The 26,657-nt window shown below is 43.5% G+C and overlaps 1 protein-coding gene across 2 annotated transcripts in view; it reads left to right on the top strand.

Annotated features, from left to right (window-relative positions):
• Window positions 1-26,657, top strand: part of CNKSR3 (CNKSR family member 3) — a 129,604-nt gene that overhangs the window by 68,275 nt on the left and 34,672 nt on the right. For both annotated transcript variants that reach the window (XM_044289601.1, XM_044289602.1), the window contains exon 2: window positions 1,757-1,920. In XM_044289601.1, the coding sequence (XP_044145536.1) occupies window positions 1,757-1,920 (164 nt within the window). The remainder of the gene's footprint in view (window positions 1-1,756; window positions 1,921-26,657) is intronic.

The following is a 26,657-nucleotide window of genomic DNA, read 5'->3' as shown; positions in this document are numbered from 1 at the left end:
ATGCCATGTACAGTATACAGTAATTACATAGAAAAAATTGGGCTCGGCATAACCTTTTCAATAGATGGTTCAGAAAAAACAAAACGGATACGGATAACATACAGATGCATTTCCGTATGTGTTTTTTCTGCGGACCCATTGACTTGAATGGAGCCACGGAACGTGATTTGCGGGCAATAATAGGACATGTTCTATCTTTCAACGGAACGGAAATACGGAAATGGAATGCATACGGAGTACATTCCTTTTTTTTTTGCGGAACCATTGAAATGAATGGTTCTGTATACGGAATGCAAAAAACGGCCCGTAAATGGAAAAAAAAAACGGTCATGTGCAATAGGCCACGGTCCGTATACAGAACCATTCATTTCAATGGTTCCGCAAAAAGTGAAATGAATGGTTCCGTATACGGACCATATCGGAACACAAAAAAATGTCCCGTACACTTGCAAAGAAAATAGGCCTTATGCCTATTTCACATGACCGTTTTTTTTCTTCTTCCATTTACGGGCCGTTTTTTCGTTTCAATGGTTCCGCAAAAAAAAAAGGAATGTGCTCCGTATGCATTCTGTTTCCGTTTTTCTGTTCCGTTAAGAGATAGAACATGTCTTATTATTGTCCCCAAATCACGTTCCGTGGCTGCATTTAAGTCTATGGGTCTGCAAAAAAAACTGAACACATACAGAAATGCATCCGTATGTCTTCCGTATACGTTCCGTTTTTGTGGAACCATCTATTGAAAATGTTATGCCCAATTTTTTCTATGTAATTACTGTTTCCGTATGGCATATACAGTATAAACAGAACAGAAACGGAAACACAAAGGAAACAAAAACGGAACAACGGATCTGTGAAAAAACGTACCGCAAAACACTGAAAAAGCAATACGGTCATGTGAAAGAGGCCTTAGGGTCCATTCACACGTCCGCAGAATGGGTCCGCATCCGTTCCGCAAATTGCGGAATGGGTGCGGACCCATTCATTCTCTATGGGGCAGGAATGGATGCGGACAGCACTAAGTGTGCTGTCCGCATTTCTGGAGCGCGCCCCCAATCTTCCGGTCCGCGGATCCGTAAAAAAATAGAGCATGCCCTATTCTTGTCCACAATTGCGGACAAGAATAGGCAGTTCTATGGGGGTGACGGCCAGGTGTATTGCGGATTCACAATGCACTACGAACGTGTGAATGGACCCTTAGGTCTCATGCACATGTCTGTTGTGCACGGGCAACGTCCGTGCGGCGGCCAGGATAGATTGAGACCCATTCAACTTGAATGTGTCCGTGATCCATCCTCACCGCAAAAAAATGTAACACTCCGTAGTGCTTCCGTGGCGTTCCATGCCTCAGCTCCGGATTGTGGACCCATTCAAGTGAATAGGTCCGTATCCGTGATGCGGGGAGCACACGGCCGGTGCCCACATATTGAGGCCTAATTGACACTGGGCATTGCCATCAAGTTTATGCATCAAGCTGTGTCATACTGACAATATGAGCTCTTGTTGGAGAGGACCAGTGTATGGAGACACATTGACAGGAGGTTTGGTAACAATCAGTATTTATGCACGATACGTCTAAACTTATTAGGCAACCATAGTGCAGCTCTCATTTCAGAAGACAATGCTGAGTTGTGATTGGTTCCTCTGACAGTGTCAATTAATAGCACCTATTATTATTTATTAGGTATACATTTGACTTGCTTGTCATTTTTTTTTTATAAAACTGCCTAAACTTTCATCTTTTTTTTTTTTTATGCAGGACTTGATGACACTTTGCAGCCCTATGTTGTCAGCATAGAAAGGGAGAAGATTAATGGTGAACAGCTCCTAAAGATATCCCATCAGGATCTGGAAGAACTAGGCGTGACACGAATTGGTCACCAGGAGCTTGTTCTTGAGGCTGTGGATCTCCTTTGTGCCTTGGTAAGTAGACAATTGCTTCGTACAATGTTTGCCTCTATATTTGATTCATTATTTTATTAGCCCTTATAAGCACCCAGGGACTGGCCCCAGTGGACCCCTAACAAAGGCAGGCTCCCCAGTGCCCCAGCACAGCACCTCAGCCAGCCTATATCTGTATGAAAACTGGGTAGATTATTTAGGAAACTGTTTATTATTATTATAGACATCTTGGTGGTTAAGGTGACTTTTGGGTACAGAGGCAGGTCAGCCTCTTTCCTCAGGAACCCCATAATCAATCACCTTGAGCATCTTATTGCTGCTGCCCGTTGCTATGTAAGCAGGTAATAATTGCATGTAGCTGTACAGCGGTCCCCTAGAATGAATTTTACTGGTGGGCCTTAGGCACCCCAATCTGACACTGCATATGAGTATGATGGTGCCCCTTATTGCAGTTCAGCCCATTCAGTTGGAAGGGCTGAGTGGGGATAAGCTGCAGTACCAGGCACAGCCATAAGCTACTTTCACATCTGCGTTTTTCCTTCCTAGTATTGAGATCCGTCATGCGGATCCGGCATGAAACACAATGTAAGTCAATGGTGCCAGATCCTTTTTCTCGGACACAAAAGACCTTTTTAGAGACAATACAACCGGATCTGTTTATAATGGATGCAGCCGGTTGTATTATCCTAACGGAAGTGTTTTTGCTGATCCCTGACGGATCCAGCCAAACTGCACCGCTCTCCCTTCATGATGCTTTTTAGTGGGGTTCCCAACTCTAGGATATAAAAATACCCCATCAATGTCAGGCGTTAATATTTTATTGTCGGGTCCTGTTTATTTCTAAGTAGTGGTCCGCTAAGGGCAAGATGCGACCCCCTCCACCCCTCTTACTGATCTCTCCATGATCAAGTTTCTCTTGAATAATTTGGTGTAAACTTCGCTACAAATAAATAATAATTCTAGATGAGCTCAGTGTGCATAAGAATGACGCCCCCAAACATAAAGGACTTTTCTTTGTAAGACTTTGTTTTTTATATCACTTTGCGAGGCTTCCTGTTCAATAAGAAGTTATTTTTGCATAACTTGCTGTCCCATCGGCTATTGTCAAAAGTCCCTCAGCAGAGAACGGAGAAACTCATGCAGGCACCGCATCCTCCCCATTCAGGTCGGGATCCAGTTCTTGAGATTGGTGCGGGTTCGACCTCTAGGACCTGCTATCTAATTGATATGACACAAATGTCGAGATGGTACAACCCCTTTAAGGTCATAAATAATTTTACTAAGGGCTCTTTCACACTTGCGTTCTTTTCTTCCGGCATAGAGTTCCGTCGTCGGGGCTCTATGCCGGAAGAATCCTGATCAGTTTTATCCTAATGCATTCTGAATGGAGTGAAATCCATTCAGGATGCATCAGGATGTCTTCAGTTCAGGACCGGAAAGTTTTTTGGCCGGAGAAAATACTGCAGCATGCTGCACCTTTTGCTCCGGCCAAAAATCCTGAAGACTTGCCGCAAGGCCGGATCCGGGATTAATGCCCATTGAAAGGCATTAATCCGGATCCGGCCTTAAGCTAAACGTCGTTTTCGGCGCATTGCCGGATCCGATGTTTAGCTTTTTCTGAATGGTTACCATGGCTGCCGGGACGCTAAAGTCCTGTTTGCCATGGTAAAGTGTAGTGGGGAGCGGGGGAGCAGTATACTTACCGTCCGTGCGGCTCCCGGGGCGCTCCAGAGTGACGTCAGGGCGCCCCAAGCGCATGGATCACGTGATTGCATGGCACGTCATCCATGCGCCTGGGGCGCTCTGACGTCACTCTGGAGCGCCCCGGGAGCCGTGCGGACTGTAAGTATACTGCTCCCCAGCTCCCCACTACTACTATGGCAACCAGGACTTTAATAGCGTCCTGGCTGCCATAGTAACACTGAACGCATTTTAAAGGCGGATCTGTCTTCAAATGCTTTCAGTTCACTTGCGTTTTTTCAGATCCGGCGTGTAATTCCGGCAAATGGAGTACACGACGGATCCTGACAACGCAAGTGTGAAAGAGGCCTAACTCAAGTATCTTAATTTTAGGATATGTCTAAGCATTCTCAATGTCCTTAAATTTCAGGATAACTGTAGCTCCGTATGCTCTATCCTGAACATTTTTATTTTCTTGAATTATTATCAATCATTCTAGGATGAATTCACATGTTGCAAATTTGCTGCAGATTTAGAGACCAATAATCTGCAGCAATTTGCAGTAAAATACGTGTTTTAAAAACCCCATCCACATGTAGCAGAAAAAAAATCTGCATAGCATTGAGGGAATGCTGTGAAAGTCCACAGAAGTGGAGTGAGGCCTACAGGACAGAGCTCTTTGAGTTACTTTCACACCAGCGTTTTTGCTGGATCCGGCAGGGTTTAGCAAAAACGCTTCTGTTACTGATATTACAACCATCTGCATCCGGTATGAACGGATCCGGTTGTGTTATCTTTAACATAGCCAAGACTGATCCGTTATGAACTCCATTGAAAGTCAGTGGGTAATAGATCCGTTTTCTATTGTGTCAAGAGAAAACGGATCCGTCCCCATTGACTCTGCATCCTGCAGTTTGCTCCCCGGTATGAGAACGGAACGGAATGCATTTTGGGGCATTCCGTTCTGTTCATTTATGTTTTGTCCCCCTTGACAATGAATAGGGACAAAACGGAAGCGTTTTTTCCGGTATTGAGACCATATGACGCTAGTGTTAAAGTAGCCTTAGGGAGTTTATTGATTCGTATCCGTCCCAGACAACTGGGTGGATTGCTTTTGGGCTACAGATTAAAAGGGAATTCTCAGGGCAGTCCATATAGATGCGGAGAACACACACTACTGAATACAATGCATCATCTTATGATGACGTCATAACTGTGATTACATGAAAAGCCTATATGTGCCGTCATACTACTATATGGACCTTCACTCTATTATAGGTTGTGAAATGAATCACATTGTTAGACATATACAATGACCTTGCCGCAAGTGAATGGAAAGAATGTCCAATCATTCCATTCTCATTACTACAACACTCGTTACACCCTTTTTTCACTGTCTGCCAAGTTTTTCTTAAAATGGAAACGGCTTTTACCTTGTAGAATATGAATCTGCATTTCTGTTTATAGGATAAAGTCATCTTTGAGTCACAAGTTAGGCTTTCTTCACATTTTGTTTTGTTCACATAGCACAGCGCAGCAGGGAGCATCCTATTCCCCCTAATAGATCTCTATTAGGGTGAAAAGGAGAAGGGATCAAAAGATTCCAGGTTCTAGACCCCTAAGGGGACTAATAGTTATTAAATAAAAAGAGAAAACAAATTTCAGTTTTTAAATTATTATATTTGCTAATGTAAGCAGATTCCATATATGCCCCTCTTACCTCGGGCTGTGCAGTAATTACAGTAAAAAAACATACTTTTATGATATGCAAATTTCTTCACTACCAGCAAGTTGGGCAGACTTGCTGGTAGCAACCGCATCCCCTGTTGGTAGCAACCGCCTCATTCTCTTTCGGGTGTAGGGCTGACGTCATCGGCGCAGGCGCACTGAGGAAGGAGTGGCCAATCGAGCGGCCTTCTCTCAGAGCGCCTGCGTCGAATGAGGACTGGTGCAACGCAGGCGCGGGATTTGAGGCTACAGGCAGGGCCAGCGAGGGGAGGAGAGCGCTCGCTGGCCCTGTCAATCAAGTGGAGGAGGGGGCGTTTTTTCAAACGGAGGATGCGGTGGCTACCAGCAAGTCCGCCCAACTTGCTGGTAGTGAAGACATTTACATATCATAAAAGTAAGGTTTTTTTACTGTAATTACTGCACAGCCCGAGGTAAGAGGGGCATATATGGAATCTGCTTACATTAGCAAATATAATAAGTCAAAAACTGAAAATTGGGGGTTGGGGGGTGACAGAAGCCCTTTGAAATAGCCATGATGGATCCGTCATGAACACCATTGAAAGTCAATGGGGGATGGATCCGTTTTCTTTTGTGTCCGAGAAAACTGATCGGTCCCCATTGACTTACATTGTCCGCTACTTGCAGCGTTATTCTGTCCGCGGTGGGGAAGCAATCAAATGGAACGGAATGCATTCTGGTGCATTCAGTTTTATTCAGTTTGGTCCATGTTGACAATGAATGGGGACAAAACTGAAGCGTTTCCACCACTATTGAGCTCCTATGATGGATCTCAATAGCGGAAAGGGAAAGCACAGATGTGACAATAGCCTTACGTATAAAATATATTAACAATAAAAAAAATAAACATATCACGTATCGCCTCATCCGAAAATGTGGAAACTATTAAAATATGAAATAAAATTCCTGTACAGGGAAGGCCGTAACAGGAAAAAAAAACACGATTCGCCATCTTATTAGCCACCCCCATCCCCCAAAAATTGAAAAACAGTGATCAAAAAGTGGTACGTACCACAAAAAAAACTGGAGTTTGTCCCGCAAAAAAAAAGCCCTCAAACAGCTCTGTGGATGGAAATATAAGAACATTTTGGCTGATAGAAATGGCGATGCAAAGAAAATGTAGAATAAAAAAATTATTATTTTTTGTTTACAAGTTTGGTGTCGCTGTATTTGTATTGAGCCGCAGAATAAGAACGTCATGTCATTTTTAGCATACAGTGAACACCATAATGTCAAAACCCAATAAAACCTTCAATTTAACCCTACAAAGAATTTTCTTCACCGGTTTCCATTAAGAGACATGGTAAATTACATGGTGCCCTTAAAAAATACAACCTACGGTATGTCACAAAAAATAAGACCTCACATGGCTATATGGAGGAAAATTTCAAAAGTTATGGCTAATGGAACGTGGGGAGGAAAAAACGAAAATGTGAAACCAAAAATGGGCCTGGTAGTTAAAGAGTTAATATTGCCCACTTACTTATTTTTGTATTTTAACATTATCCAAACTTTATTAGTAGGAAGCAGCCAGAGCAAAACTAAGGGTGGTAATGTATTTTTTTACTTGTAGATGCTGCGTATGCATGGAATATTATACCTGTGAGATGAGCGGATGTGCACAATGTGATACTTTATCTAGCACAGAAATAAAGACATATCCTAAAGCTTTCATTTTTTTTACCAGCCCATTGTCTTACACATTTGACGAAAAATGAAATAGAATTGGTTCCACGCCAGATCCTTAGGCTGTATTAGGTCTCATACAATTTCCTGCTAACATTTTTTTTAATCAAGCAACAGTTCTGACCTGAGCATTGTTGGCTGTCACTGTATTGATGCCACATAATATCCATTTCCATGGAAAAATATGTTATTTAGGCCCTATTCACTCAACTGTATTTTTGGTTTGCATCCGATCTGTATTTCTTTGCGGATAGGATGTAGACTCGTTCATCTCAATAGGTCAGCAAAAAATGCGGTACAGTTGAGCATGTGCACTGCCGCCAATAGACAGGGATAGACGAGCGCTGTTCTCAGTTATCTCTAGCAGTCCCATAATGATGAATAGAGCGGCAGGCAATGCTTCATTCATACGTGGGAACATCCCTATTCTTGTGATTGTCGCTGGTCCGTGTCACCATCTATCTAATAGTTATCTACTGTACAGTAGTATGGGAATAACGTTTTGCAATTATCAAAATTATTAAATGCGTTAAAGGGGTTGTCTTACGAAAAATATTTTAAAGTCTTCTAACCAGCATTCTGTAATTGCATATAATTAGAAATATAGCATAGCCACTGAGTTATTCAGTAAAATATTTCTGTATGGCGCCACCTGTTGTTTTTTTTTCTTACTTCTTTGTCCTGCTCACTGAGATGGCCGCACATGCTCAGTTTCATCCTTTAACTAGCTCCTGAGCTGTGATAGGGAGAAACTGGACACGCCCCCTTAGGCTACTTTCACACTAGCGTTCGGGTGTCCGCTTGTGAGCTCCGTTTTGAAGGCTCTCACAAGCGGCCCCGAACGCATCCGTCCAGCCCTAATGCATTCTGAGTGGACGCGGATCCGCTCAGAATGCATCAGTCTGGCACCGTCTGTCCTCCGCTCCGCTCAGCAGGCAGACACCTGAATGCTGCTTTCAGCGTTCGGGTGTCCGCCTGGCCGTGCGGAGGCAAACGGATCCGTCCAGACTTACAATGTAAGTCAATGGGGACGGATCCGTTTGAAGATGACACAGTATGGCTCAATTTTCAAACGGGTCCGTCCCCCATTGACTTTCAATGTAAAGTCTGGACTGATCCGTTCAGGCTACTTTCACACTTAGAATTTTTTTTACAATATAATGCAGACGGATCCGTTCTGAACGGATCCACCATCTGCATTATATGAGCGGATCCGTCTCAGACGGATCCGCTCTGAATGCAAGTGTGAAAGTAGCCTTAGCTGCAGCAGAAAAGACACTCCCCTTGTGCTGTCAGCTTGATATAAATGTAGCAGAGCAATAAGTAGAGATCCATGTGAGGTACAGGGCTGGTTCTAGCTTTGTTAGAAAGAGGTTGTTGTGTACTATATGATGTATGATTGATTTTTATTTTTTACATTAGTTATAGGATAACCTCTTTAACAGATTTAGAATTTACAGTTATTTTAGAAATAATATTTAAAACCTTTTCCACAAGACTATTAAAGGGATTTTCTGGGATATTTAACAGGACAGATTGGAGATGGAGCACATGGAAATCCCTATGATCCATGCACAAACATCTAATGCATTTGGCCAGCTTGGGAGGCATCAGGTAGCACTTATCAATGCAGTTTGTGGAATCATCAGTGATTTTATTCTTATGAGTATATGTGCAGACAGACCTTCCTTTGGCCGCTTTCACAGAAACGTATTTGCAATCCGTGTATGGACCAGATTTTATGTACCGGAACCCGCTGCTAATGTTAGTAAATTGAGCTATTCACATAGGCATGTCCTAGTTTTTTGCTTCCAAATCTACACATTTTAGTCTCTGGGCGTGCACAAAAGGAATGTAATGCATGTAATTCCTCATGAAATATTGAAGCAATGGTAATGTCAATACTTATAGTACATCATCTGGAATCTGTGCGTATTCTTGGATAAAGTTAAATTAAATCCACTGCGTTAATTGAGATCTTTCATATGAATGTTTAACAGGAAAATTAATCTGAGCTTTACATTTTTACATTTTGTATAGTTATTGAGATGATCAGATACCAAAAGGTCCGTTAGGTTCCATCATCTATCATTTTTACATGTTCTAGTTACCGTTTACCTATAGTAGATTTATGCTGGTTGTATGTTCTTCTCCAGGAAGTTAGGGCATGGGAAAGCAAAATGCTCAAGACGCGCTACTAATTGTCTATTCAGAGCATACATATAAGGCAATAAGGTAATGAGGTGACATTCTTTTCAGATCAAAGGTTAGCTCTCGGTCAGTTGAGTTTTTTTATTTCACATCACATTTTTCTGCTCAGTGTTGCATGCCCTAAAGCAGTCAGAATGGCTTATGTCAGTGGATGGGTGAATGGCTGAGATAGAGACCGCTCTAATTGCTACAACTGGTTAAACTCCCCTTTAACATAATTAACCTATTCCTTTTACTGTTTGCTGTTTTATTGCTTTGTGCTGGCTGTAAGTGTTCTGCCTACATTTGTAAATGCATCAGAGTATACAGCACTGAAACAAAAGCTTCCAAGTGTAAAATACATTTATGGGTATCTGTACGTATAAGTAGCAGGTTGTTAAACACATACATGTTTTGTATATATTTATACAAAAGAACAAGTTGGTCTGGTGAGATTTATCAAAACTGGCTTAGGCCAAGTTCACACGTCAGTGATTTGGTCAGTTACTTCCATCAGTTATTGTGCGCTAAAACCAATATTGAAGCCTACTCAGAGATAGGCTACATTCACACGAACGTATTTTGTTCCCGCATCTATTCAGTTTTTTTTGCGGATTGGATGAGGACCCATTCATTTCAATGGGTCCGCAAAAAATGCGGACAGCACACCGCGTGCTATCCGCATCCGTATGTCCGTTCCGTAGCCCCGCAAAAAAAAAAAAATAGAGCATGTCCTATTGTCTGTTTTGCGGACAAGGATAGGCATTGTTACAATGAATCTGCAAAAAAACGGATGCAATACGGATGCCAAAAGGACGTCATCCGTATGTTTTGCAGATCAGTGTTTTGCGGACCGCAGACCACATACTGTTGTGTGAATGTAGCCATAAGGTGTAAGGTTTCCTCTTGTCCTGTGTTTTTATCACGTCTGATTAGGCAGGTAACAGACATGAGGCGCAGAGGGGAGGGAAGAAGAGTGGTGACCCCTAACTTACCTAGCACTGGCACCTGGCTGCCCTGACGTCCCAAGCTAACCCATACTCTGATCACGTGCCTCGTCCCTGGCTTACCCTGATATACAGTGCCTCGCAAAAGTATTCACTATACCCCCTTTTTTCTAGTTGCTTTAGATAAGTCTCTATGAGCTTGCCACATCTTACCACTGGGATTTTTGCCCATTCCTCCTTGCAAAACTTCTCCAGCTCCTTCAAGTTGGATGGTTTGCGCTTGTAAACAGCCACCTTTAAGTCTGACCACAGATTTTCTATTGGATTGTGATCTGGGCTTTGACTAGGCCATTCCAACACATTTACATGTTTCCCCTTAAACCACTCAAGTGTTGCTTTAGCAGTGTGTTTGGGGTCATTGTCCTGCTGGAAGGGGAACCTCCATCCTAGCCTCAAATCACGCACAGAGTGGTACAGGTTTTGCTCAAGAATATCCCTGTATCCATCCATCTTTCCCTCAACTCTGACCAGTTTCCCAGTCCCAGCTGCTGAAAAACATCCCCACAGCAGGATGCTGCCACCACCATGTTTCACTGAAATTAAGATAAAAAAATAAAAAAATTGGAACTTAAAGGGCTTCTGCCCCCCCCCCCCCCAAACAGCAATTTTCAGTATTGGACTTAATATAATTGCTAATGTACGCAGAGTCCACATATACCCCTCTTACCTCTGGCTGTGCTTTAAATTCTTTAAAAATAGTACTTTTGTGATATGCAAATTTCTTCACTACCAGCAAGTTGGGCGGTTACTTGCTGGTAGCCGCCGCATCCTCGGTCTAAAAAAAACACACCCTCCTCCACTTGATTGACAGGGCCAGCGAGCGCTCTCCTCCTTCCTCTGGCCCTGTTTGCAGCTGAAATCCTGCGTCGTACTGGTCCTCATTCGGCGCAGGCGCTCTGAGAGAAGGACGCTCGCTTGGCTGCTCCTTCCTCAGTGCGTCTGCGCCGATGACGTCAGCCCTACACCCAGAAGAGAAGATGCCGGCATCGCTGGTAAGGAGGCGGAGAGTCCGGTGACATCGCTGGATGCTTGATTCAGGTAAGTAATAAGCATGCAGCCACTACAACCAACAACGAAATGGGGTGCCATTATTTTACAAGAAGTATATTTAGACACACTATACCACCAACGCTTATAAATAATATACCCATAATTAATTTATAAATAAGTGTATGTGTGTGTGTGTGTGTGTATATGTATATATATATATATATATATATATATATATATATATATATATATATAAAATCACTATTTCCAGCAAGTGTGAACTGCACTATAATCTGGTGGCGGGTGCCAGCGGCTGATGAAGCGATCAAAGACTTCAGAATAACAATAATCCAAGAGAATCCACTGCACTTCCTTGCGTAAAAGCACACTGGAACCTTTTTCAAGCAGTGATACAAAGAAAGGGGAGGTGCACATAGTGTGTATATATAGCGTATTGCATATCAATTAATCAATAACATCATTAAGTATAAAACATGATAAACTTCATAAAATCATGTATCAAAATCCAAATAAACATGATTCAAAAGCAAGTGTGACGTATGTGTAATCTATATGTGACAAAAAATATCTATCCCAAACGTGTTTGCACATAAAAAGACTCTAAATCACATTCCATAATAGTTAAGACATCAATATGAGCCAATTGCCTCTATCCTATAAATACCTCAGCATTCACCACAATCCTCCACTTACTGATGAAGGGAGAGACTCCCGAAACGCGTTAGGTATTTCAACAATCCTCTGCTCCTATCACTCGTAACGGAGCTAGAGGATTACCCAAAACAAGCCGGGACCATTCAACACAAAGCCGCGACCACGTGACAACCTACGTCACCTTACAGACGCGCGAACCACGCCTCCCGGCGTCCCTAGCAACATGAGCTACACTGCCGACTCCCGGATCCAGGACAGCCGCTGAGGGAGAACAAATCACCGCTAGAAGACCGAAGACAACAACGCTGGGTGAAGGGTAAGTGACCTCTGCAGCCAGAGAAAGTGCGGGACGCCGCACCCAGGCACAGAGCACCCCTTCTTCCCACAGTACCCGCATGATAATTACAACACTATCCTATGATACATTGTACTAATGCACATGTCTGCGGCTCTATGAAACTTAATTGACTTACAATATTTAGTCACATCACGTACCCTCCATGGAATAACACGGATCATAAAAGGAGTCCTAAGGCGCAATACCCATTCTTTTATTCATATCTAGAGAATATTATTATAAAAGAATAAGACTACCTTAGATTAAGGAGCAATACGGATTATTCTAAGACTATTATTCCATGAATAGACTTATCTACCCATAAGGACATCGTTACTACTATTATTATTTTTGCCCTTTTTGTCTTTCTAGCGCATTATTTTCCTAGCGCACATTTTATATCCATATATTCACATTTCCCAGCGCATCATCCTTATAGCGCATATCCATATCTATACATACACATATATTTTATTCCTACAACCTCTTCAATACCAGCTGGTAACCATTGAATGATAATCCACCCATCTCCATAAAAAAGATCCTCCAATACGATATTTTATTGAACACTTTTTAATATACCTTACAGTCACTATATATACAAATAAATTTATTTATTGACCCAAATCAGAGTGCGCCTGCTTAATCTCTTTCTTTCACATTATCTACTCCTGGGTGAGTCAGTTTTAGCAGCTCTGCACCTCGATCATTCTCCTGAGCGGTAGAGCCGTCTATTCCACTTATTCTCTTTATAGTAATTATCTGCCACTCATCCCAGTAGGAATCGGGTACAAACTGTACCAAGTTAGGTTCAAGAATTCCAAGTGAAGACAGAGCACACATATATAAAAAAAGTAATATCATGTGTATAGTCTCAATATACATATACATATAGTGTATATATCATATATATTTATTAATTATGGCTATATTATTTATAAGCGATGGTGGTATAGTGTGTCTAAATATACTTTTTGGAGAATGCCTAGTAGGCATGATGAGTCTTATAGGCCATGCAATGCACCTCTAGGAAAAACATAACGTATGTAAATTAGCTCTGTTTGCAAATGAAAAAAATAAGGCTGGGTCCCAACATTTCAAAGTCAGCTATCCTAGAATCCAATATTTCACCTTTTTAAATTAAATAGGGAAGTGGTTTTCTTGCTGATTTGACATTTATCTGCAGGTCATGGAATCTCTGCATATTGTCATACATGTTACACTTGGTGTTGTATATATGGACATATTCTCCCATAGAAATAATGGTTCTAGGGGTGACTACCTCTGCATATATTATATATCTGATGGAGCGGATATGTATGGAATCTTACAGAAAAAAATTATATAGTAATGGCCAAATGCTCTACTGAGACATATTACAACCCTGTGCAGGGGGGGGGGGGGGGGGGGGTCTAAAAAGTGTAGTGTTTATATATTGGAATACATTTTTAAAGCTTTTTTTCCATTCCTTCTTTTTTTGGTGGGATTGTCTCAGTAAGAATGTAATGATTAACTAGAGTGGAATGTTAAATATTTGCATTATTCTAGATGTGTGTCAAGGAAATCATGTAAGTTTCCCACCTACAAGGAATGGAGAGGTCTGTAATTTTTATCATAGTTAGGCCTCATGCACACGACCGTTGTGTGCATCCGTGGCCGTTGTGCCGTTTTCCGTATTTTTTTCGCGGACCCATTGACTTTCAATGGATCCGTGGAAAAATCGGAAAATGCACCGTTTTGCAGCCGAGACCGTGATCCGTGTATCCTGTCCGTCAAAAAAATATGACCTGTCCTATTTTTTTGACGGACAACGGTTCACGGACCCATTCAAGTCAATGGGTCCGTGAAAGAACACGGATGCACACAAGATTGGCATCCGTGTCCGTGATCCGTGGCCGTAGGTTACTTTCATACAGACGGATCCGAAGATCCGTCTGCATAAAAGCTTTTTCATAGCTGAGTTTTCACTTCGTGAAAACTCAGGTCCGACAGTATATTCTAACACAGAGGCGTTCCCATGGTGATGGGGACGCTTCTAGTTAGAATATACAACGAACTGTGTACATGACTGCCCCCTGCTGCCTGGCAGCACCCGATCTCTTACAGGGGGCTGTGATCCGTACAATTAACCCCTCAGGTGCTGCACCTGAAGGGGTTAATTGTGCTATCATAGCCCCCTGTAAGAGATCCGGGGCTGCCAGGCAGCAGGGGGCAGACCCCCCTCCCTCCCCAGTTTAAATTTCATTGGTGGCCAGTGCGCCCCCCTCCCTCCCTCTATTGTAATAATAGCATTGGTGGCACAGTGTGCGGCCCCCCTCCCTCCCTCTATTGCATTAACATTGGTAGCAGTGTGCGCCCCCACCCCTCCTCCCTCTATTGTTTTAATACATTGGTGGCAGTGTGCGCCCCCCCCCCCCCCCCAGATCATTGGTGGCAGCGGAGTTCCGATCGGAGTCCCAGTTTAATCGCTGGGGCTCCGATCGGTAACCATGGCAACGAGGACGCTACTGCAGTCCTGGTTGCCATGGTTACTTAGCCTTAGCAATAGTAGAAGATTCATACTTACCTGCTGGCTGCTGCGATGTCTGCGTCCGGCCGGGAGCTCCTCCTACTGGTAAGTGACAGCAATGCGCCGCACAGACCTGTCACTTACCAGTAGGAGGAGCTCCCGGCCGGACACAGAGATCGCAGCAGCCAGCAGCCAGGTAAGTATGATGCTTCTACTCCGCTGCCACCAATGATCGGGGGGGAGAGGGGAGGCCTCACACTGCCACCAATGCTATTATTACAATAGAGGGAGGGGGGCGCACACTGCCACCAATGCTATTATGACAATAGAGGGAGGGAGGGGGGGGGGGCGCACACTGCCACCAATGCTATTATTACAATAGAGGGAGGGAGGGGGGGCGCACACTGGCCACCAACGAGTTAACTACAGGGGAGGGAGGGGGGGGCCCACTGGCCACCAATGAGTTAAAAACGGGGGGGGGGGGGGGGTCTGTCATGTACACAGTTTTTTTGTATATTCTAACCTGAAGCGTCATCCCATCACCATGGGAACGCCTCTGTGTTAGAATATACTGTCGGATCTGAGTTTCACGATGTAGCTGATATCAGACAGTATATTCTAACATAGAGGCGTTCCCATGGTGATGGGGACACTTCAAGTTAAAATATACCATCGGATTGGAGAAAACTCCAATCCGATGGTATAAAAGAACTCCAGACTTTACATTGAAAGTCAATGGGGACGGATCCGTTTGAAATGGCACCATATTGTGTCAACGTCAAACGGATCCGTCCCCATTGACTTGCATTGTAATTCAGGACGGATCCGTTTGGCTCCGCACGGCCAGGCGGACACCAAAACGACTTTTTTTTCATGTCCGTGGATCCTCCAAAAATCAAGGAAGACCCACGGACGAAAAAAACGGTCACGGACCTACGGACCCCGTTTTTGCGGACCGTGAAAAAATACTGTTGTGTGCATGAGGCCTTACACTACAACTGTGAGAGACAGAATCTAAAAAAAAAAATCCACAAAATCAAATGTATGATTTCTAAATAATTAATTAGCATTTTATTGTATGAAATAAGTGCAGGTGAAACTAACAAAATTAGAATATTGTGCAAAAGTTCATTTATTTCAGTAATGCAACTTAAAAGGAGTTGCATTAATGCAACTTAAAATTAGAATTTTGTGAAAAGGTTCAATATTCTAGGCTCAAAGTGTCGCACTCTAGTCAGCTGATTAATACTCCCTGAGCAAAGGGTACCTCAAAATTGAGACTTTGGGGTTTCATAAGCTGTAAGCCAAATTATAACAGATAAAGGCTTGAAATATCTCGCTTTGCATGCAATGGGTCTATCTCATATATTAGTTACACCTTTTAAGTTGTATTACTGAAATAAATGAACTTTGCACAATATTCAAATTTTCCGAGTTTCACCTGTATTTGATACAATAGAAAAACAGAACTCGCTATATGGTACAGAGACCTTTGTTTGCAAACACAGAGGTCAGACGTTTCCTGTAGTTCTTGACCATGTTTGCACACATTGCAAAAGGAATTTTGGCCCATTCCTCCATACAGATCTTCTCCAGATCTTTCAGGTTTCGGGGCTGTCACTGGGCTACATTGAGTTTCAGCTCCCTCCAAAGATTTTTGATTGGGTTCAGGTCTGGAGATTGGCTAAGTCACTCCAGTACCTTAACATTTTTCTTATGGAGCCACTCCTTAGTTGCCCTGGCTGTGTGTTTTGGATAATTGTCATGCTGGAAGACCCAGCCGCGACCCATCTTCAATGCTCTTACTGAAGGAATGAGGTTGTTGGCCAAAATATCGCCATACATGGCCCCGTCCATCCTCCGTTCAATATGGTGCAGTCATCCTGTGCCCTTTGCAGAAAAGCACCCCCAAAATATGATGTGTTTTCCCCCATGCTTCACAGTGGGGATGGTGTTCTTGGGGTTGTACTCATGCTGCTTCTTCCTCCAAACATGTCAAGTCATCTGACCACATGACCTTCTCCCATGCCTCGTCTGGGTCATCCAGATGGTCATTGGCGAAATTTAAACGGGCCTGGATATGTGCTGGCGTGAGCAGGGGGACCTTGCGTGCCCTGCAGGATTTTAACCCATGACTGCATAGTGTGTTACTAACGGTAATCTTTGAGACTGTGGTCCCAGCTCTCTTCAGGTCATTGACCAGGTCCTCCTGTGTAGTTATGGCCTGATTCCTGACCTTTCTTAGAATCATCCTTACCCCATGAGGCGAGATCTTGCATGGAGCCCCAAACCGAGGAAGATTGACAGTCATCTTGTGTTTCTTCCATTTTCTAATAATTGCACCAACAGTTGTTGCCTTCTAACCAAGCTGCTTGCCTATTGTCCTTTCTGTAACCTATCCCAGCCTTGTGCAGGTCTACAATTTTTTTTTCCTGGTGTCCTTAGACAACTCTTCCGTCTTGGCCATGGTGGAGAGGTTCGAGTGTGATTGATTGAGTGACAGGTGTCTTTTACACAGGTAACGAGTTCAAACAGGTGCAATTCATACAGAAAAAGAAGTGCAGACAGTGCTCCAGACAAAAAAAAATATCAAGGAGCCATTTGGCTCCTAACCTGAAAAATTTAGTCGCCAAATTAGATTTTTAGTCGCCAAATTTAAAATACATATAATATAGCTAGGATGCTTAAGAGCATGGCGTCAGTGCATTCACTGTCAGACTAGCCGGATTCGCGTTGGTAATCCCTAGGTGCTGGGTCCTGGCTCATTCGCTTCTGGGCCTCCGCTGCTTGTCTTGGGTTTCTCCATGAAAACGTTTGGCTGCAGTGGCATCAAGACAATCACTGGCCACAGTGTGAGGGGCGGATCTTCACCCAGCGTGTGTCTGCTGGATGAAAGCCTTTTTTTTTCTTAAGGAGGCAGAGCAGCGGAGGGTCTAGGCGCAAATGGCTACATGACAACAAAGCCTTGTCGCCATTTTTCAATCTAAGTGGTATTGGTGACCATTTTGGTCGCCATCTGGAGCACTGGCCTCCACAAATTGCGGATCCGGAAAACAAAACGAATGACGTCCGTATGGCATCCGTTTTTTTGCGTATCCATTGTAACAATGTCTATCTTTGTCCGCAAAACTGACAATTTCTATCTTTTTTGCGGGGCTACGTAATGGACATATGGACACGGAAACAAAATACCTTTGTGTAAATGTAGCTAAAGGGTATATTTACACGCAGCAGATTTGTTATCGAAATTTCTGTGACCGAAACGCACTTCCAATCATCTGAATGGGGTTCTTCCTGCAGCAGGGGCATACTTTACTGCCTTCAATTGAATGGGACAGTCACAGAAATGTCTCCAATAAATCTGCCACATGTGCCACTTAGGCTACTTTCACACTAGCGTTCAGTTGTCCGCTTGTGAGCTCCGTTTGAAGGGGCTCACAAGCGGACCCGAACGCTTCCGTCCAGCACTAATGCATTCTGAGTGGACGCGGATCCGCTCAGAATGCATCAGTCTGCCAGCGTTCAGCCTCCGCTCCGCTCAGCAGGCGGACACCTGGAGGCGTGCGGATCCGTCCAGACTTACAATGTAAGTCAATGGGGACGGATCCGTTTGAAGATGACACACTATGGCTCAATCTTCAAACAGATCCGTCCCCCATTGACTTTACATTGAAAGTCTGGACGGATCCGTCTGAGGCGATTTTCACACTTAGAAATATTTGAACAATATAATGCAGACGGATCCGTACTGAACAGAGCCACCGTCTGCATTATATGAGCGGATCCGTCTGAGATGGATCCGCTCTGAACGCAAGTGTGAAAGTAGCCTAAGGCCTCATGCACACGACCGTTGTGTGCATCCGTGGCCGTTGTTCCGTTTTCTGTTTTTTTTTCGCGGACCCATTGAATTTCAATGGGTCCGTGGAAAAATCGGAAAATTCACCGTTTGGCAGCCGCATCCGTGATCCGTGTTTCCTGGCCGTGAAAAAAATATGACCTGTCCTATTTTTTTCACGGCCAACGGTTCACGGACCCATTCAAGTCAATGGGTCCGTGAAAAATCACGGATGCACACAAGATTGTCATCCGCGTCCGTGATCCGTGTCCGTTTTTTCCTATCATTTCAATGGCAAACTTGACTTAGATTTTTTTTTCATTTTTCATGTCCATGGATCCTCCAAAAATCAAGGAAGACCCACGGACAAAAAACGGTCACGGATCACGGACCTACGGACCCCGTTTTTGCGGACCTTAAAAAAAAACGGTTGTGTGCATGAGGCCTAAGACACCAGAGTTACTATAAACCAGAATTACTGTAAGGGATTTACTAAGAACTAAGGGGGTTCATCAAACTGGTGTAAAGTAGACCTGGCTTAGTTGCCCATAGCAACCAGATTCTACCTTTAATTTTCCAAAGGAGCTGTGAAAAATGAAAGGTGAAATCTGATTGGATGCTATGGGCAACTAAGCCAGGTCTACTTTACACCAGTTTGATAAATGACCATCTAAGGGTTTTTCTAGAATCGTAAAACCTTCATAAGGGCGCATGCACACAAACATATTTTCTTTCCGCTTCCGTTCCGTTTTTTTTTTTTTTTTTGGACCGTAGGCGGAACCATTCACTTAAATAGGTCCGCAAAAACAACAGAAGATACTGTGTGCATTCCGTTTCCGTATTTCCGTCCTGCAAAAAAAGTAGTGCATGTCCGATTTATTGTCCACAAATCACTGTCCGAGGTCCCATTCAAGTCAATGGGGTCCACAAAACATACGGGACGCACACGGAACACATCCGTATGTCATCCGTATTTTGCGGATCCATACTGTAGAAATGCTTTCCTTAGCCCATATTGCTCATGTGTTTGATGATTAATACGTTAGTGTTTCCGATCCGCAAATACGGAAACCATATGGATATGTTTTGTGCAATAACAAAACGGAAGATGACTTAAATCGGAGAATAAAAAACCTCTGATATGGAACAACGGATCTGTGGAAAACGGACTGCAAAACAATAACTGTCATGTGCATGAGCCCTAAGGCTGTATGCAGGTTTCAGTGTATTATGCAGCAGTGCACACATCACCGCTGAGTTGCACCAAAAACTGCTAGTGTCCAGCCTAAACAGTCACCCCCAATTATTCCACCAGACAAGAACATTTTGGGGCGTCATATCCTCTGTGCGGCAGTTGCCCATAGCAACCAGTCAGCCTGCAGCTCAGAGAACATGAATGTATCTGATTGGTTGCCAAGGGCAACTGCTAACCGTCCTCTCCTACCTGCCGTAGTGAGCTGACGCTGGCTCTTCTCGTGTCCTGGTGTGAGCGCAGCAGGCCGGACTTCAGCGGTCACCGGGAAGACGCGCGGAGGAGGGAGAGGAGAGCAGACACCACAGACCCGGCATACTGCAGCTGGCGTTGTGATGGCGGGAGTACCAGCGATTCCCGGCGGCACAGGAAGAATACCAGTCCGAAGCGAACAATCCGGTTGTGGAGAGGCTGCGGCGGGTCTGGGCTCGGTTTCTCCCCCTTGCAATGGTTGTCATGTTTTGGGGTTCCATGCTGCGAGGTCCCCTGTTTAAATATATCTCCTCCATTCATCAGCTCGGCCGGATAGAGCTCCCGCAGAAAGTTTTCCAGCAGATGTCGGCTCTCCGCCCGGTCCTACAGTTCCCCGACCACCAGGACTTGTTGAGGACCCCGAAGCGCTCCAGCACCTCCCTGAAGCGGCTCTCCGTGCAGTCTCTCGCTATGCCGGCCTTTATCATCCTAGCATCATCCTGATTTTACAGCTCCGTACACAATCCACTGCCTGCAGAGCAGCGGAGGGTCTAGGCGCAAATGGCGACAGGACAATAAAGTTTTGTCATCATTTTGCAATTCTAAGTCGCATTGGCGACCATTTTGGTCGCCATCTAGAGCCTTGGCAGAGTAGGAGGGGTTCTTAAAGAAACACTAACAGGTCTGAGGGCAATAATTCTTGCTGGTTGGTAGGTGGTCAAATACTTATTTCATGCAGTAAAATGAAAACTATTTAAAAATCATACGATGTGATTTTCTTTTTTTTTTTTTTTTTTTTAGCTCTAACAGTTGAAGTGTACCTACGATAAAAATGACAGACCTCTTCAGTCTTTGTAGGTGGGGAACCTTTGCCATTGTATCAAATACTTTGTGTGTGTGTGTGTGTATATATATATATATATATTCTTTGGATACTATAGATATGTATATGTGTGTATATATGTGTATGTGTGTGTATATATATATATATATATATATATATATATATATAATATATACACACACACTAGTAGAAGAACACGGCTTTGCACGGATATATTTCATTTAATGTTTGTGTGTCATTAAAAGATATCAATAGTATCCACTATAACGGTGACATCTACAGCACCCAGCCCCCTTAACAGTGACCTCCACAGCCTCCTACCCCTTAACACTAACTCCCCCCCACTGTGCCCCGCTGCCTTAAATTGTGACCTCCACAGCAGCCAACCCTTGTAACTTTGACCTTCACAGCAGCCCGCTCCTTTAACAGTGACCTCCACAAGAACCCACCTGCGCCCCTAACATAGACCTCCACAGTGGGGCATTATTGTCTTTAATTGACAGTATATAAAACCCCACAGAATTAGTATACACTGAAGGTCATGTGAGTTACAAGTTACATCAGCCTCTACAACAACGTTGGCTAAGCGTTATATTAACTCGCACATAAGCTATCTAATACTAAGAATGTCCTTCATTGCCTATAGCAACCAATCAGAGCTTATATTAATGACCTATAGCAAAATAGAAGCTGAGCTGTGATTGGTTGCTATATGCAACCTGATGAATATCCAGGCTAGCTGCCACAATAGCCAACAGACAATGGCTCCTGTAGTTTGGTGGTTAGGTTACTAAGCGTATTTTTATGACGTTCCCTGGGTCACAGGAGGCAGTAAATGCAACAGTGTGGATTCCTTTACACACATACATACACTCAGCTTTATATATTAGATATATCTATAATATATAAATATATACATATATATATTATATTAACATGATGGCTGGTAAAGTACTGGAGGGAGTGTATACCTCACCCAGAAGAAGGTACAAGAATCCAGGAAAGTGGTGTGGTTTCAGTGTAGTGTAGTTTGCTGAGGCATTTTTGTTTGTTTAAAGTATGTCAGTGGCCTACATTTTTGTGGAATGGTGGGTAGGTTCTAGAGGGACCTCCCTCTCACTCCACTGTGGCATTTTCCCCTAACCTGAGATGAACCCAGGTGTAGCTGCTGGGCTCATTGCTGTACGGCTAAGGCTACTTTCACATTTGTGGCATTGCATTCTGGCTGCCAGTTCTGTAAGAGAATGCTGGGAATCTGACGGACACAAACCGCAGAGTGCAATTCGACGCATTTTTACCGGATTGTGACTGTATCGCCTCAGGACCTCATTATAGTTAATGGGGCCGGCGGGCATTCAGGTTGCATCTGGCAGTGCCGGATTCTGAAAATTCCAACAGGCTGTTCTCTGCGGAAATCAGCCTACCGGAATAGCTGCCACAGATATGAAATCAGCCTAACACCAGGCTCAAAGCCTCATTCAGTGTTAGTGCCTGAAGACTGATTCCCGTGTGTTTGGATTTGAAGTACATAGTTTAGGTAACCTAATGTATAGTTAAGCTTTGTTCACATCCCGTTGCCGGATCCTCTACATCACCACCGGATCCCCGTTGCCTGCAATGAGGTCTGGCAGTGATGCCGTGTTTCGGCTGGACAATTAACATCGTATTCAATGGTTTTTTTTCCATCCAACAGCTGGCATTTGTGCCAGATCTCTGAAATGAAGATGTGAATTCAGCTTTAGCGCCCAAACTTTTTGTGACATGACCGAAATGGTGGATGTGACAGTATTTGCTTGTACATTCCAGATGTTCATTTGGTGATCACGGGCACAGTGGGCAACTGACTGGTGCAGATTTGTGGAATATATATCAGACTGCGTGTATGTGAGCATTGTGTTCTTCACAGCACATACCGGAAGCATGCCATTAGCTTTGTACAAAGGACATTCGGTCTGTGCTATATACAAATCCTTTTGTAAAATAAACAGAAAACTTCCCATGTATTCCACTTCTCGGGAAATCCTCTGCTTGAGGTATTCACAGATTTACAGCCTCAAAGTCTATGGTGACATGACACATTACATGAAACAGAATATCAACAAAGCGAGTGTGAAGATGGGATTGGTCAGGCTTTGTGCCAGTCTAAATCTGGAAGGTATTTGGAGTTGTTCTCATGTCAGCATTGTGTTAAGTAGTTTCAGGATGTTTCCATATCGTTCACACTGTTGGAAGAACATTCTAAAGTATAATGGGAAGAACAGGGCAGTCCGCACTATGCTAAATCTGGTGTATGCCTTGGTGTAATGTTATTTTAGAAACTGTCTCCAGTTGTCAAGATTGTAGCTGACAACTAAGGCTACTTTCACACCAACGTTTAAGTTTTCCGGTTTTGAGTTCCGTCATATGGGCTCAATGCTGGAAAAAACGCTTCAGTTTTGTCCCCATTCACTGTCAATGGGGACAAAACTGAACTGAACAGAATGGAATGCTCCAAAATGCAAACCGCAGCATGTTGTAGTTTGCTTTCCATCCTGGGATGGGGAGAAATACGGATCCGGCATGACCCCCAATGCAAGTCAATGGGGACTGATCAGTTTTCTCTGACACAATCTGGCATGATAGAAAACAAATCCGTCCCCCATAGACTTTCAGTGGAGTTTATGACTGATCCGTCTTTAGTGTAATATGTCTCCAAGTCTAATATATTTATGTATGAAAAATATATCAACCTGATTTGGTAATCCTCTCCAAATATAGTGTATGTTTATTTGGCGTAAAGAACACCCGGAGGACTCATCACCAGGATTCAGCAAGAGTTATATAAAAAATGTATAATGCAATTTATTATCGGTCTTCATAAAAGTTGATTACTTACAAAAATAGTTTAGGAAAAGTCTTAAGCCTCATGCACACGTCCGTGGAACACGGACCGTGAGATACCGGCCTGGATTCCTGCTGAGTGCAGGAGCGCACGGCGTCATTGGTTGCTATGACGCCGTGTGCCCGCTGCTGTACAGTAATACACTTGTATTATCTATGCGAGTGTATTACTGTACAGCAGCGGCGGCATTGGTAAAACGGTAGGAATCTTCTCCAAAGGTTCCATGTGTCTTCCATGATCTTCAGCAGCAACCACCCGCAACAGACGTGAGAGTGAGAATCAGACCACCCTCTTGTCTGTCTCTGTCAGTCGTTTATACCATAGAAATAGGCGTGTCTTAACTAATGTATGGGCTTATACATCGTCATATATAGAGACTTCAAGTATAATTTTGACATTCCCATACAGACCTCCCATTGCCAAGTGTATTACTATAGATGGTGTCAGTGTGTAGTGTAATATATACTTTAAATTAAATACCAATTAATATTATATCCTATATAATTTAACACTTGGCTATGTTAAAGATAATACAACCGGATCCGTTCATACCGAATGCCGACGGTTGTATTATCAGTAACGGAAGCGTTTTTGCTGAACCTTGCCAGATCCAGCAAAAACGCTGGTGTGAAAGTAGCCTAAGCGTTTTTATACTGAAGGGATGCCACAATCCTAGTGCCCGTTATTTACTATAAAATTGGCTATTGAACTGTTGATGCTTACAGTACATTGTATAGGTGTTTTTCCTTAAAGTGCCACTGTCTAGCGACATATCAGAAGTTTTGATTGTTGGGGTTGGAGTGCAGAGACCCCCGCTGATTGCTAGATCAAGGACAGACAAGTGCTCACATAGTGCTCACTGCAGGAGATGAAAGGGAGACAGACTCAGCTGAAAGTCTATGGGCCCTGTATCGAGGAGAGAAAGCGATTGGCCACAGTCTTGGTGCTCACACCCCTACCAAAAAACTTTTGATATGTTTTTATGACATCAAAAGTACAGTACCATTTCCCTCTTAGCTTGAGACATCCCAAGATGAGTGGGGTCAGATGACCAACTTAGAAAAGAAAAATGTATCTTTACTCTGTAAGGCGTTGTTTACGTTCTATGGAGCACATTTATTAAGGCGTTTTAGACACCAGTCTTAATAAAGCCCTAAGCTGGCGGTGGATCCCCCAAAGTTATGAAGAGGCACCGACCTCTCCATAATTTCGGCAGATCCAGCGCCAGTTCTAAATGTAAGACATCTTCGTAGCTGTGTCTTACATTTAGACCTTTTTCTACGCCTGAAACAGGTGAGACGATCCTGTCCCCTTTCCCGCAAACAATTTTTAGACCTGGTGTGAGTGGGGAGAAGTTGCGCATATATATATATATATATATATATATATATATATATATATATATATATATAATAAATGAACCCCCATGTGTCTGGACACATCTGTAGTTGGGGGACGGGCACTGTTCTGTCTAAGGCTACTTTCACACTCTTGTTTTGCCTTCCTGTTTATGAGATCCATTCTGGGCTCTCACAAGCGGTCCAAAACGGATCAGTTTGCATTCTAATGCATTCTGAAAGGAAAAGAATCTGCTCAGAATGCATCAGTTTGCCTCCGTTCCACTTTGGAGGCGGACACCAAAACACTGCCTCCAGCGTTTTGGTTTCTGTCTGATGAAACTGAGCCAAACTGATCCGTCCTGGCACACAATGTAAGTCAGTGGGGACGGATCCGTTTTATCTGGCACAATAGAAAACTGATCCTTCCTCAGTTGACTTTCAGTGGTGTTCAAGACGGATTCATTTTGGCTATGTTAAAGAAAATACAAACTGATCGGTTCTGAACGGATGCAGACGGTTGTATTATCTGAACGGATCCGTCCATGATGGATCCGCACAAAACACGAGTGTGAAAGTAGCCTAAGCTGTATTCTTTGGCATTGAAAGTGTTTGCAACAGGTGAAGTGGTTACTGGGCCTCGTTAGTATGTTTTAACCCTTTCCAGTTCCCTGAGCTAAATGCACCAAACACATTCAATAGCTGTCATTCATTCAGCCAACAACTGAGTCTCCCAGCATCCTCATACACACACATGATCAGTGGCCGAACATCTATGTGTATTTAATGGGGAGAGAGGAGAAAACTGTCGCCGAACCCATCGTTCTCAGCACGTTCGCTGGCAATTCACTAATGTGTATAGAGGGAAGACCAGGAGGGGGTGATTTTGCATTGGAGTAACGCCTCTGTTAAGGTGTCCATGTCAGCTGATCATACATGGTTGGTTCGGCAGAACATGTTTATCATGTTGATGGGGTGAGAGGAGACAATTGTTTATCTCCAGGGAGAACAAAAATTTCAGTTTTCATTCTCTCTGATGTCGGGGGAGAGTTGGGACATCCTAGAACAATTAGATTGATGGGTTTGGTCAACAATACACTGATGTGTTTGGGTGTCTTTACAGTTAAGGCTACTTTCACACTCGCGTTTGGTGCGGATCTGTCATGGATCTGCACAGACTGATCCGTTCAGATAATACAACCGTCTGCATCCGTTCAGAATGGATCAGTTTGTATTATCTACCATAGCCAAGACGGATCAGTCTTGAACACCACTGAAAGTCAATGGAGGACAGATCCGTTTTCTATTGTGACAGATTTTGTCATAGAAAACTGATCTGTCCCCATTGACTTGCATTGTGTGCCAAGAAGGATTCGTTTGGCTCAGTTTAGTCAGACGGACACCAAAACGCTGATGTCCGCCTCCAAAGGGGAATGGAGACAGAACGGAGTCAAACTGAGGCATTCTGAGCGGATCCTTTTCCATTCAGAATGCATTAGGGCAAAACTGATCCGTTTTGGACCGCTTGTGAGAGCCCTGAACGGATCTCACAAACGGAAACCAAAACGACAGAGTGAAGGTAGCCTAAGGCATACAA

Source organism: Bufo gargarizans, chromosome 4, assembly GCF_014858855.1.
Source record: "Bufo gargarizans isolate SCDJY-AF-19 chromosome 4, ASM1485885v1, whole genome shotgun sequence".
NCBI lineage: Eukaryota > Metazoa > Chordata > Amphibia > Anura > Bufonidae > Bufo > Bufo gargarizans.
The sequence above is the reverse complement of the archived record's forward strand: the minus strand, read 5'-3'. Positions and strand labels throughout refer to the sequence as shown.